Source organism: Scophthalmus maximus, chromosome 16, assembly GCF_022379125.1.
Source record: "Scophthalmus maximus strain ysfricsl-2021 chromosome 16, ASM2237912v1, whole genome shotgun sequence".
Taxonomy (NCBI): Eukaryota; Metazoa; Chordata; class Actinopteri; order Pleuronectiformes; family Scophthalmidae; genus Scophthalmus; species Scophthalmus maximus.
In genome coordinates, this window is record NC_061530.1 from 6,245,374 (window position 1) to 6,257,977 (window position 12,604).

The 12,604-nt window shown below is 42.9% G+C and overlaps 1 protein-coding gene across 7 annotated transcripts in view; it reads right to left on the reverse strand.

Annotated features, from left to right (window-relative positions):
* The window catches only part of wu:fj29h11 (protein NO VEIN), a 36,792-nt gene extending 30,055 nt beyond the window's left edge, over positions 1-6,737 (reverse strand). Inside the window, exons 1-6 of one of the 7 annotated variants that reach the window (XM_035611822.2) lie at positions 6,594-6,737; positions 4,482-5,518; positions 3,189-3,387; positions 2,727-3,085; positions 589-714; positions 307-504 (exon numbers count right to left, since the gene is read on the reverse strand). In XM_035611822.2, the coding sequence (XP_035467715.2) occupies positions 307-504; positions 589-714; positions 2,727-3,085; positions 3,189-3,387; positions 4,482-5,507 (1,908 nt within the window). In that variant the 5' untranslated portion in view covers positions 5,508-5,518; positions 6,594-6,737. Of the gene's footprint in view, positions 1-306; positions 505-588; positions 715-2,726; positions 3,089-3,188; positions 3,388-4,481; positions 6,149-6,593 lie in introns of those variants that run through there. The other 6 variants (XM_035611820.2, XM_047327469.1, XM_035611821.2 and 3 more) reach the window with 6 other exon arrangements.
* Between the last annotated feature and the right edge of the window lie 5,867 nt (positions 6,738-12,604).

A 12,604-nucleotide genomic window follows, 5' to 3' on the forward strand; every position in this document is an offset into this window, starting at 1 on the left:
CCCAACAGTCAATGGAAAGTCAAACAAACATCATACATATGTATGAAACGACAGGAAACTCAAAACGTGAATTATCTGTTAAATAGGTGAGGGTCTTGTCAACACGTAACGGAAATGTCATCAGTACATGACAGACAGAAACCAACAGATCACTAATTCAGTTACTGTGGTGCATGAGACACATAAGACGATTAGAAAAGCGTTAACAAAAACGACCATCTCTGGTTCTCTAGACACTATTATGTGATGGAAAACGTTCATGCTACTCAATCAACTGTCTACGACAGTGATGAGTGTGAGTCATACCTTTAAGATGTCTATCGTCTCAATCTGGTGTATATCGTCGTCCTTTGTGTTACTGTCAATCTTGAACATGCGGTGGACGAGTGGGAATTTGCAGAGAGGCCCCAGGTTCAGCTCTTCAAAGCGCTTCTTGTCCTTCAGGCCAGCCAGTGACTGACCCAGCTCGTACAGGGTACAAATAGATGTCACGGCTTCAGTGGACTGACAGAAGGACAAAAAAAAGATCAATAGCAACCAAGCATGCAGTTAAACGCAGGTCGTAGGCAAAGGCACGTGTTGGCGAACCTCTATGAACATGTTGATCTCTCTCACGAGGTACTGAAGGTTCTTCAGAGCTTGAATCGTCCAGGGTTTGATCTGCACCGCTTCCAAAGAGGCAACCTGCATCAGCGCACAGGTCCTGGATATCACCTGGATAGAAGTGTCGAGGGGACAATGAGAAAATGACACATGGCACATTGGTCATGGTGCTCCTGGGCTAACAGGAACGTCAAGTGTGTGTCTTTTTGCTTTTAAGTGTTGTGCACCACTCCTTCAGCCACTACGTAGTACTTTTCGATCAACGATGAAAGCTCAACATGTCCTGTAGCGCCACGCTCTATTGAGGTTTTTGTTAGAGCTGCAACAGTTAATCGATTAGTAATCGACCTCTAAATTAAGCGGCGACTATTTTGATAATTGATTAATCGGTTCAAGTAGTTTTTCTGGAAAAAAAAGTCAAAAATCTCTGATTTCAGCTTCTTAATGTAAATATTTTCTGAATTCTTTGCTCCTCTATGACATTAAACTTAATATCTTTTGTGTGGACAAAACAAATCATCATCTTGGGGTTTGGGAAACACGATTCGACAATTTTCACAATTTAATGGACCAAAAGAACTAATGGATTAATTGAGAAAATAATACAGATTAATCGACAATTAAAATAATCATTGGTTGCAGCCCTAATTCATATCTACGATATCTATCGACTACCATGCCTTTACGACAGTTGATTGTTGGTGAATTGTCAGGACTGTTTTTTCCACTTAAAGGTGCAGTAAGCGTTTTTGAAAATTCTTTGTTGTTGTTGATGATTTTGGGGGACCGACACGCCAAAACCCCTGAGTCGTAGCATCGTTTGTTAGCACGTTACTTAAACGTGGAGGTGAGCGATGTTTACAAACAGCATATGGAATGTCATTTTTTGGTTTTTCGATTTGCGGAGCCAGGGCTGAGCCGAAGACCCCTGAATTTTTTTCCGGCGCACACACAGAACCTACAGCTAGCGGGCCGTGATTTTTACAAAATCGCACACAGCCCCTTTAAGCAATGTCAGGATCAAAGATGTAAATAGGATGACCTTGTAAGACTCTTCACTAGGTAAAATGATCACAATATATCCTGGGGACAGCCCCCAATCTCCCCATCAGTAAAAATTTATCACATTTAACAGCATATTTATTTGTTGACTTGGACTGAAAGCCACGTTTTTTACTGGCGGGTAGTGTTTCTTTCTCAGGCACAGGCATGTGCACCAGCACATTGGTGACACAATGTACATTCCTGCAGAGAGATTCCTGTTATTCCACATTCTGATGTTACAAAGGAGCAGCAAAGGCGAGACGTTTGAAAATATTTCATAGAAATCTCTCTACACATATTACATAGTACATGTAAACATTAATGTGGCCGGTCAAAAGAACACACCACAGGGCAACTTCCAACACCGTGTCTGCACAGGGTTGCGAGCAGAATTTTGGCCGGGCAGCCTCTGTGATCCATCTTTGTCTGTGCGGGAGGCGTTCAGGTGCAGTGCTGAGGGGCGGGTTTTGGAAGCGCTGATAACGCAAATCACAAACACTGCCATGACAATGAGACTCGACTAGTGTATCAAGTCTGGCGACCTCACATAATAACCAGGATAGCTGTGCCCACCCTTAACCTGTGCAGAGAGCCTGTCAGCCAGACCAAGTGAAACCATGTAGGCAGTTAATGGATCTTTGTGCCCAATCATTCCAAATGTTTTTGGGGAAAAAATTAAATAATGTTTCTGTGGTGCAGTAATATTTTGACTGCTACGTGAATACATTTCTGACTCAAATATGTGCAGGCACATACTTGTATGTCTGCGGGGCATGGTGTCTACACTACACCATACCACAGGAATTTCTGCTGGTGTTTGCGTTGCTTTTACTGCGTATATCACTTCTATAATCAAGATTCAAGATGGAAGATTCAATCATGACCACTGTGAACAGCATTCCAGAGTTGACCAGTAAATTTCTCATAGTTTCAAACAGCTGAATAAGACTTGCTCCGTCACGCTGTCATTTTATATTTCTTACTTTACAGGAATAGAGAAATACACTTTTTTGCTTGGCTTTTACCATTGATGAACTATTTGAACTATTCCCCTAAGGCTCAAACAGTGTACTCCTCACCTTCTCTTTGGTGACCAGTTCTCCCTCTGCAGCGATTTCTCGTATGACATCCTCCATCAGACTGTTTACCGTATCCTGATCTATGACCCTCTTCCTCCTCCTCCTCCGTGCGATATCCTCACCATACTCCTCCAAGGCCTCTACAGCCCGCATATTGGCTCCAAGGACTTCTCTGAGCTGGGCATGATACGCTTCTTTGAACACAGGGACAGTGCTCGCTCTCGGGTTTGCATCTTTCACTCTGCCCTTCTGCGCTTTGTTCTTCACATCTGAACCCAGCTCTGGAAATTCAGAGTCGCAGAGGAAGCTGGGTGTAACGGCTGGTAGCTGCTGCTCTTTTTCAGGCCTTCTCGTCGTCGCTGCTGTGGAAGGACATGGTGACACGTGTTTGATTCATTAGTATGGATGATAATAAAAATCTTCTTTTTTTTTACACAAAAAAAACATGTCAAGTTTGGCTACCTGGAGTTGTCTGCAAAATATCAGTGCTGGGTCCTGCTGTTGATTCCGCTTTAGTGGGAAGATTCTTCGAGCCAGAGGATTCCCAGCTGTCGTAGAGAGACATGTACTGTTCGAGAGGAAGCTCCTCCTTGAACTGACGAAAATAGAAGGTGTGGAGCTGCTCCATTGATGGAGCAGTCAACTGGTACTTCTCCATCACCTGGAACACATTGATAAACTTTTACTGACAAAGGGGTTTACATAGTGTTTTATGACTTCTGTTAAGGTCCAACGTCAGTTCAGGTTGAAGGCCTGATTCAATATCCAAATGCAAACTATGTTTATATTATTTCTTAAAGGTTTGTAAAAAAATCAGTCAATTATTGTACCTAATGCCTTCAAACTTGAATTTCTATCAGCAATTCAAACTGCTCAGTGGCCTTCGTGTAGCTGGTATCCGACAGAGCTAACTGTGCTAGACTTGGTGGTGAAGCAAATGTTGAAGGACATGACTGGTCTTATTTTGAATTTTAACTAGAGCCTGACCGTTTTGGATTTTTGGGGGCCGATGCTGATATCGATATTTGGGAATGCAAGATTCCCAATACCGATACATCGGGCGATATATATTTTTTCTTTTTTTCTTTTTTAATCAGTCAAGGATTCCTAAAATGTCATTATCATACCTTTAGGACAAAAACATGTAATTGAGGCTTGATATTTTAGTTTAACCATGAACGTTATCATAAATAACTATAAATTGAAAATACGAATACAACCAAATACATAGAAATTACAACAAACAATAATTTTGCATAAAAATGTAAACATAAATGTACATTTGAAGGGTCAAATTAGCTGGCTGAAAATATCGGTCGGGATCCTAAAATATCGTCCGATACCGATATATCAGCCCGGCTCTAATTTAAAAAAATATCCCGCTGCCTTTAAATACTCATTGGAGCACCAAATGTGTTTTAATCCTCAACAATTTACTACTGTTTGAGTAACATTTGCTAAGAAGTGCAGCATCTGATTCATGACATTACTGAGCACTTTTTATACATTTCCATCAATAGGATCGGACAAGTTTGTGGCTGAGCACCTTATGTGCAGTAGGCTCGGGAACATGGGGACATTGACCGGTTTGAATTTGTAATTTCATCCAGACAACCTCCCAGACAGTCTTCAATCTGCAGCTACAACCCACAAACATCTTTTGACCTTTTTCTGATGTTTGGCATTGCATTTAAGAAATGCTAACAGTAAACACAAACAAAATCTGTGGTTCATATATTTGCCGACACAACTGACCTCCAAGACCCTCTGGAATAGCTGCTGTTGGGTCAGTGGTTCGGCTGGTTTGGACGCAGTACAGGATAGGTTAGCAAGAAGACAGTGGGTTGCGGATAAAGACGCAGCGGGAAGCAAAGGAGGACCCAGAGAGCTGTTTCCTGCCTGCGTGAGAGGCACATTGTGAGGGCCGACATCTACCGTTGGCACGGTAACCGTCGGGGTAGTGCTCCTGTCTCCTACAGGTGAATCAGTTCTCTGCAGAGTTGTAGACCTGCTGTCCTCTGTAGCTTCTGTTGACGTCCCACCTCTGGGCTGACTTTGAGGCTGGTGAATCTTGTGGAACACCACTTCCTCGATCAAAACCAGTTCTCCTTTCAAAGATGCTACGAGGGAGGAAATGGTTTTGAAGCCCAAAGGGGCTAAGGCTAATTGGTGGCAATATTTCTGGTTGTAGACTATAGCAACCCTCTTCAAAGGAATCCCAGGTGGATGTTCTTTCATCATAACCACAATATTTTTCAGGACCATCTCACTGTCCTCTGTAGCTTTGGCTGAAGTCACAGCTCCAGCTCCTGCTCCTGCCTGACTTCCACAATGATGGTCCTTGTGAAACACCAGTTCCTTTTCCACAACCAGATGTCCATCCAGTGAGGACACCAGACTCGCAGTGGAGTCGAAGCCCAGAGATGACAGCGTCAGATTGCTGTGGTATGTCTGGCCGTAGAACACGGCCAGCTTTTTCAGGGGGATCCCGGCTTGGTGCTGCTTCACCATGGCCACGATATTTTCCAGAACCTCCTCTCTATTACTTTCCTCTTTAGCCCTCCTCACATGGTGGCGGGTTTTGTAAAACACCAGTTCCCTTTCCACAACGAGGTCCCTATCCAGCGAGGCAACCAGGCTCGCGGTGGAATCGAAGCCCAGAGATGACAGCGTCAGATTGCTGTGGTATGTCTGGCCGTAGAACACGGCCAGCTTTTTCAGGGGGATCCCGGCTTGGTGCTGCTTCACCATGGCCACGATATTTTCCAGAACCTTCTCCATCTTGAGTATTGCTGTCACAAGACATCACCATTAATGGGTCAACGCTGCAATCTGTTTCACCATTAGTTATTGGTACTACTACTACTGCTGCTGCCTACAATCTTTTTTTAGTTCAAGTAATGTACTTCAAAACAGACACAGGTCTCCAACAGCGCGTCAGCGAGATTAGTACAAAAACACGGAACACTATGAATTGTCAATATTGGCCTTGATCATTGTTGTAAATGTTTTGGGACACTAGTGAAAAGTATAGGTTTTTAAAAGTTAGATTTTTGGGGGGGCAGTGCATACCAAAACAAAAGCATTCTCCTTCTATTGCTCCTGAATAAGGTTGGGTACCGGAATCCGGCTCCGAGTTGCGAGGATGGAACGCAGCATCAACTCTGGTGGCAACTCTATCTCTACATGGCTCAGGTAGCACGTAGCATTTAGCTACAGTTAGCTAGCAGCTACACCAAAAAATGGAAGCCGAAACGACAAAATGCCGGAAGCCGAACGGTCCACAGGTGTGGCTGTATTTCACACGACACGATTCCGACACCGGGGCGCGTCCATTTAATACCGGCTCTGGGGCGCGTTCCAACTGGGCAAGTGGACAGAACCGTCAACCGCGGACGGCGGAAAGGCGTCGCGAGCGAGCGTTTTTCTGACGCGCGTGCACGACTGTTGTTGTTTTCGCGAGCACGGCGCTGAGATGAGCGTGAACGCGCCCTCCGTGAGTCCGCGATAACGTTGCCAAACACATACTGTAATAAGCGTTGAAACTATTTACTGCTAGAGTACTGCAAGTACAAAACTGACAGCACAATAGATATTGATATAGTCTACGATCCTGTGTGTCGTGATAATAATAATAATAATAATAATAATAATAATAATAATAATAATACATTTCATATATAGAGCACTGCCTGATCTTCTCAAAAATAAAATCCATATACATCTAATGCATTTTTATTTTTTTCAAACCCCTGCAATTTACATTACAGATATATCTATCAATGTGTATATAATGATGCACATGGATAAACTAGAGACTGCAGCACTAATTTGCATGAAGAATAAGCAGAGCCTAGTCGATCTTACCTTTTTCTCCCAAATGACAAGTTCTGTGGTTCTCCTCCCTCACAATTTGAACTGTTTTATGAACCAGCAACAACCCTCCAAGTTAGTATATAACCCCCCCCCCCTCCTTTTTCATAGTCACCGAAAACTAAGAGAAATGAAACTGAAAGGGACCCGCAGGCTAATTCAAGTCTATGACTAACACCCACACTCTCATGTTCCTGGAAATGGTTAGGCCACACCACACAGGCAACACAATGGCAAGCGGCAACCACAGATAAGACATAAGGCATAAAACACCTGGATGCAGGAGCAGCATCCAACCCCCCACAGTGCAGTAAACCTAGATTAAATAACTGATTAATCCAAAAGTCAGTTTTAATGTCCAAATGGTGTTTACTGAGAGATGATGATTACAGTGTTTACCAAGTTACATGGTCACGAAAGTGAGCAAAGCTGGGGTTGTCAGGGCAGGGACAGTTGTGACGGAGCAGAAGGGAAACTGAGGGTGAAGCTTTGAGTTTCACATTCCGGCCCTGTCCCAGCCCATTTACATAAGCTGCATGTGGTCATGTGATGTAATACACCACATGACCCAATATCAGCAACAGTCTATGCCTTTGCTGCTAAAAACAAACCTGTACCTAAGGAAATGAAAGAGACTTGACAAGTAACTTAGGTTCTGTGAATTCTTAATAAGTGTGGATGCTTATGTAAACATGGTCAGATGTTAGCCCCCACTCCTTTAGTAATGGGTACTGCCACCAAACATATTGGTAGAGTGACAATTAAAAGGGTGCTCTGGTACCGCTGATTTGAATTGCTTAGCTGCCGTGCAATGAATGAAATCTTCAATGCAATGGGGCGGCTGCGGGTCAGGAGGTCGGCTGTGCGATCCCCACTTCCCCCAGTCGACATGCTGAAGTGTCCTTGGGCAAGACACTTAACACTGTATTGCCTTTGATGGCTCTTACGGCAGTGCATGAATGTGACAGAATAATGGGGTTATAACACCATACCTTGCATTGGCTTGCAAGAGGTTTCCCCCTTACAGTTCAGGCTATTCAAACTCAGGTGCAATCGGAAAAAAACGTGTTCAAGGACATTTGTACAGTTTCAAAACGACCAGCAGCTGCAGAAGAGCTGTCACACGGCAATGAAATTTTACAACCAGAGGATGAAACACAGTACTGTAACTGACGTTCCGTGCTCGTAGTACTCTACTATAACTTAACTATAATCTTTACTTAACTTAAATACTATATGGTTGACTCAGTCTACATCTACCTGTTATTGAGCCAGGTGTTTCCCAGTCATTGCAGTTGTCGTGTGTCATTGACATCATTTGATATTCTCTGTACTGAATTACGACATATAGAATCGATGGGACCACTTCAGATGAGTCATAGAAGGCAGACAATAACGAGCATTTAAATGACCGATGTCAATGTATATGTATTACCCAATCTATGCACTGCGATATTCTTGTTGATGATTGTCCAAAGCTTTCTATCTCTAAAGTTACCTACTGAGTCTCGAATTATTTCTGAAAGTGTGTTCTGAGAGTGTGATGTCATGCCTGTGATGCCTTTCAACTTTGCATTTGACCAGTCCAGAGTCCTGGTTCCAAAACAGAAACCCCAGGAATAATATGTGGCCCGTCACATCATTTCGATAATTTGAGGTATATTTCTTTTCATCAGAATAATTATGGACTTTGGTCTAAAGATTGTTAAACAGACCACTGAAATAGAAGACATGCAATTTGTAAAAGTAAATCATTCAAATCATTCAAAGTTATTTGTACCATACACTAGTGACAAAGCAAATTCAGTTTAAATTCATGGAAGACAATGACTACAAAATTGGTGCAAAAAACAAAAAGCAGAATCCAGTTGATCATGGACACACACTGGATTAATTGCAGATAAGACACACCAGCTTTGCATTCATGAAACCAGATAGGACAAATGGAAACTTTCCTGTCTATTCTTCTTTTTTGCCCTGTCTCCGCTATCAACGTTTTTCATTAAGACATTTCGTCTTGCCTATTGCTCAACGTGAACATTTAGCTAACTTCACTCTGCACACAACATCCAGCAAACAAACAATAAAGGACGTTATTCTGTTGGCCTGTGTGAGGAAGTGACACACACTTAAGACAGTGTTTTAAAAATAAATACAATCTTAAATAAAATCGAATTTAATGTAATGTTTACTTTTTACTTCCCCACACACTTTCCCTTTCTGTTAAGCTTCCTTTGCAGAAAGTGAAGAAAGCACATTATTTAAACTCTGTCATTATGGGGTTGTTGTTTTTTTTGAGTTGGTGTTGACACTGAAGGAATTCACAATAATAAAAAACTAATGTTGAGTGCATGTGATGAGTTCAGTCAATCCATGACGTAGAGTCACAAAAATAATAATAATCTAAAATGATATACTAAAAGCCATTTTACATGTATTTGCATTTCTATGTACTTGCACTTTTTATACTTCACTTTTTGGATAGATAAATGGATAGATAGATAGATAGATAGATAGATAGATAGATAGATAGATAGATAGATAGATAGATAGATAGATAGATAGAAAAAAATGAACTTTATTGATCCTAAACTGGATAATTCCGGTAAAGAGCAGCAGGTACTCTATCAGTTACACAGCACACATCAACAACAAAACGTAAAAATAGAAGAATCCCCAAAAGTAGAAGTGTAATTATATGTAATGTACAATCAGTAACCTGTAATGTGCAGAAGAACATTGTAGCATGAAGGAGCAATTTGCCAGGAATCGTGTTAAACGGAGAGTCCAGTGTCTTTCTGTGAAACAGAGGTGAAGTGTTGTACATTCTTATGGCTTGTGGCAGGAAAGATTTCCTGCAACGGTCCTTGTGACAGCCAAGCTGAATGAGTCGGAATGGTCCGGGTTGTCCATGATAGATATCAGTTTTTTTCAGTGTCCTCCTCTCCACCACAGCTTCAAAAGTCTCCAGCTTGCAGCCTATTATGGAACTGGTTTTCTTAATCAGTTTGTCAAGTCTGTTTGTGTTGCTGGTCTTCTCCACAATTCAGCAGCAGGTGATTTGTTCCCGCCCACTCCAAAAACCTGTCGGCCAGCGCTCTGTACTCCCCCTCCTGTCCATCCCTTATACACCCTACCACTGCAGAGTCATCAGAAAACTTCTGCAGGTGGCACAACCCCGAGTTGTACTCAAAAGTTTGTGGTGTATAAGGTGAACAGGAATGTAAACTCCTGTATCACTCACCACCATGTCAGACCGTGGCCTGCCTGCCAAGGAAGTCAGTGATCCAGGAGACGGTGGACATGTCGACACCCATCACCCGCAGCTTGTCACCCAGCAGCAGTGGCTGGATGGTGTTGAAGGCACTGAATAAATCAAAGAATGTGTTTCTCACATTGACGCCAACCCCGTCCAGGTGCGAATGGGCGCGCTGCGGCAGGTAGATGACAGCGACGTCCAGACAAATTTTTATGTCAAACCCATTAAACATCACTTAAACTTCAATGCTTTCTCTTAAACAACCCTGCTCTAATTAAGCAGTGAACATTACACAGGTTCACATGCAGAACTGAAATTTTAAAATGTTTCTTCATTTAATAAAAAAAATTTTTGGGTGGGATGGATGCCATGATGACATGGTGAAAAGAACTGAAGCCACAGAACATAGGTCTGAGTCTGTCTGTGAGGCTGCATTTCTATCCACTGTGTCGCTCGGTGACATACAGCGACTGATGGTGCAAGTTCCTGATGCGCTGAAATTGAGGAGATTTGGTTGGCTGAGGAAACCTTCTCCTGCCTTTCCTTGTTTAGTTTCCACCAACCGAGGAACAGACGGACTCATTTCCAGAAGCAACGCCTCTTTTTTTCCTAGGGTTCCTCCTCAAAAACTTCAAGCTTTAGTTTTTCTATGCCCTTCAAAAGTGTGAAAGACTCAAACACACACTCTGTGTGAGTCACCTGCTCTTCCCTGAGCAGGCCAGTTTCTCTCTGGAGGGCCTGACCAGCCTCTTTCTCAGCATGGAGCTTGATGAGATTCTCATTGTTGGTGGCTTTCTGGTCCTCCAGTTCCTGACGAAGAGCCTCGAATCTCTGCTGATGGCTGTCTTTTTCTTTCTGCAAAAGGTCACTCAGCCCGAGTCTCCAGGTCTGCTCCTCCTGCAGCTCGGTCATAAGAGACTCTCCCTGTTGTGACAGAGACTTGTTCTTGTTAGTCTCTTCCTCCAGGCTGACAGAAAGCAAGGTAGTTTCTCTCTGGAGGTCCCGACTTAGCTCTTCCTCAGCCTTAAGCTTGGTGACAAGCTTGAGGTTGGTTGCTTTCAAGCTCTCCAATTCCTGATACAGAGCCTCGCACTCGATGTCGGACAGTATCGCTGCCTTGAGTTCCTGCTCATGGGCGACCTTTTGTTTGTCAAACTGATCGATCAGCTTCATTCTCCAGTTCCGCTGCTTCCTCAGCTGATCACAAACAGACTCTCTCTCGCTCGCATTGTTCTGTGTAGTCTCTGACTCCAGCCTGATAGAGAGCATGACAGCCTCTCTTTCGCGGGCCGTGATGATGTCCTTCTCAATCTTGAGCTTGTTCATGAGCTGTAAATTGGATTTTTTCATGCCCTCCCATTCCTGAAGGAGAGCCTCTGGCACAGCATTGGAAAATTTGGCTGTCTCCAGTTCCTGTTGTTGAGCGTCTTTTTGTTTCTGAAGCTGATCTCTCAGCTCCAGTTTCCAGGTCCGATCTTTCTGCAGCTCAGTTTGAAGATACTCTTCCTGCTTTGACAGAGAATTGCTCTTTTCCTTCTCGGTCTCCAACATGGCAGAGAGCTTGGCAGCTTCTCTTTTTAGGGCCCAAGCGATGCGCTTCTCAGTCTTGAGCTTGCTTTGAGGCTCAAAGTTGGATTTTTTCAGGTCCAACCATTCGTGATCCTGTGTAGCAAGGTTGCACTGATTGGCTGCCAAAGGTTGATGCTGATGGGCGTTTTTCAGTTCCTCCAGCCGGTCTCTCTGCCTCAGACTCCAGGTCTGCTCCTTCTTCAGCTCAGCTTTGAGATACTCAACCTGGTCTGACAGAGACTGGTTCTCTGTGGTCTCCATCTCCAGCTTGGTAGTGAGCTCCCTCAACCTCTCAGTCTGACAGGCAAGATCTTGCTCTGCCTGCTGGAGGTCAGCCATCAACTCCTCTCTGTGGTCCTGCTGTCGGTCCATTGTTTTTCACTATCTGCTGATTCTTGACTTTTCTTGCATATTCTTGTCGACGATTGTCCAAAGCTCTCTGTCTCTAAAGTCAGTGTGTTACCTACTGAGTCTAGAATGATTTCTGAAAGTGTTGGCAGGTGCACACCTGCTTATATGAGAGTGTGTGAAGTCATACCTGTGATGCCTTTGATCAAGCCAGAGTCCTGGTTCTTAGCAAGTTACCGTGGTAACCACTTCTCTACCACGGTACCATGGAGACAAATTGACAATTGTTTATTATATAATTATGATAAACATAAATAAAATTGTCAAAAAACAAATGCAATATATAAATACATAGTATAATGTGTATCATGAATGTATGTATAGTGTTATATAATGTAATAAATATGCACAATTATCAGACAGACAATATTATCCTTGAGCAAAACCCTAAAATCCTGCTGACTGTGACTTCTGACCTCCGAGAGGGATCAACAAGATGCCACCATTTCTTATATAACATTACTGATTGACATTGAGGAGGATGCACTGTTTATCAAAATGTTAAATGTTTATCAAAATGTTAAATGTAAGCAACTGTGGTGATAGCGTGCTTACCCACCTCATTAAAAATTATTGTGCGCCTGACTATTAAAAATGGTTTTATTCTGAGCCCTACTCTGCATAATTTATGATTTCTTAAAGTTATATGTTCTCTGACCAGGATATATGGAAAAGTCTGGATCTGCACAACGCTCAATATTCAATGTTCATTAGCTTTAAACATCTTGTCAAACTTGTGTTGCCACTTCACTTCACTATCAGTGGGGTG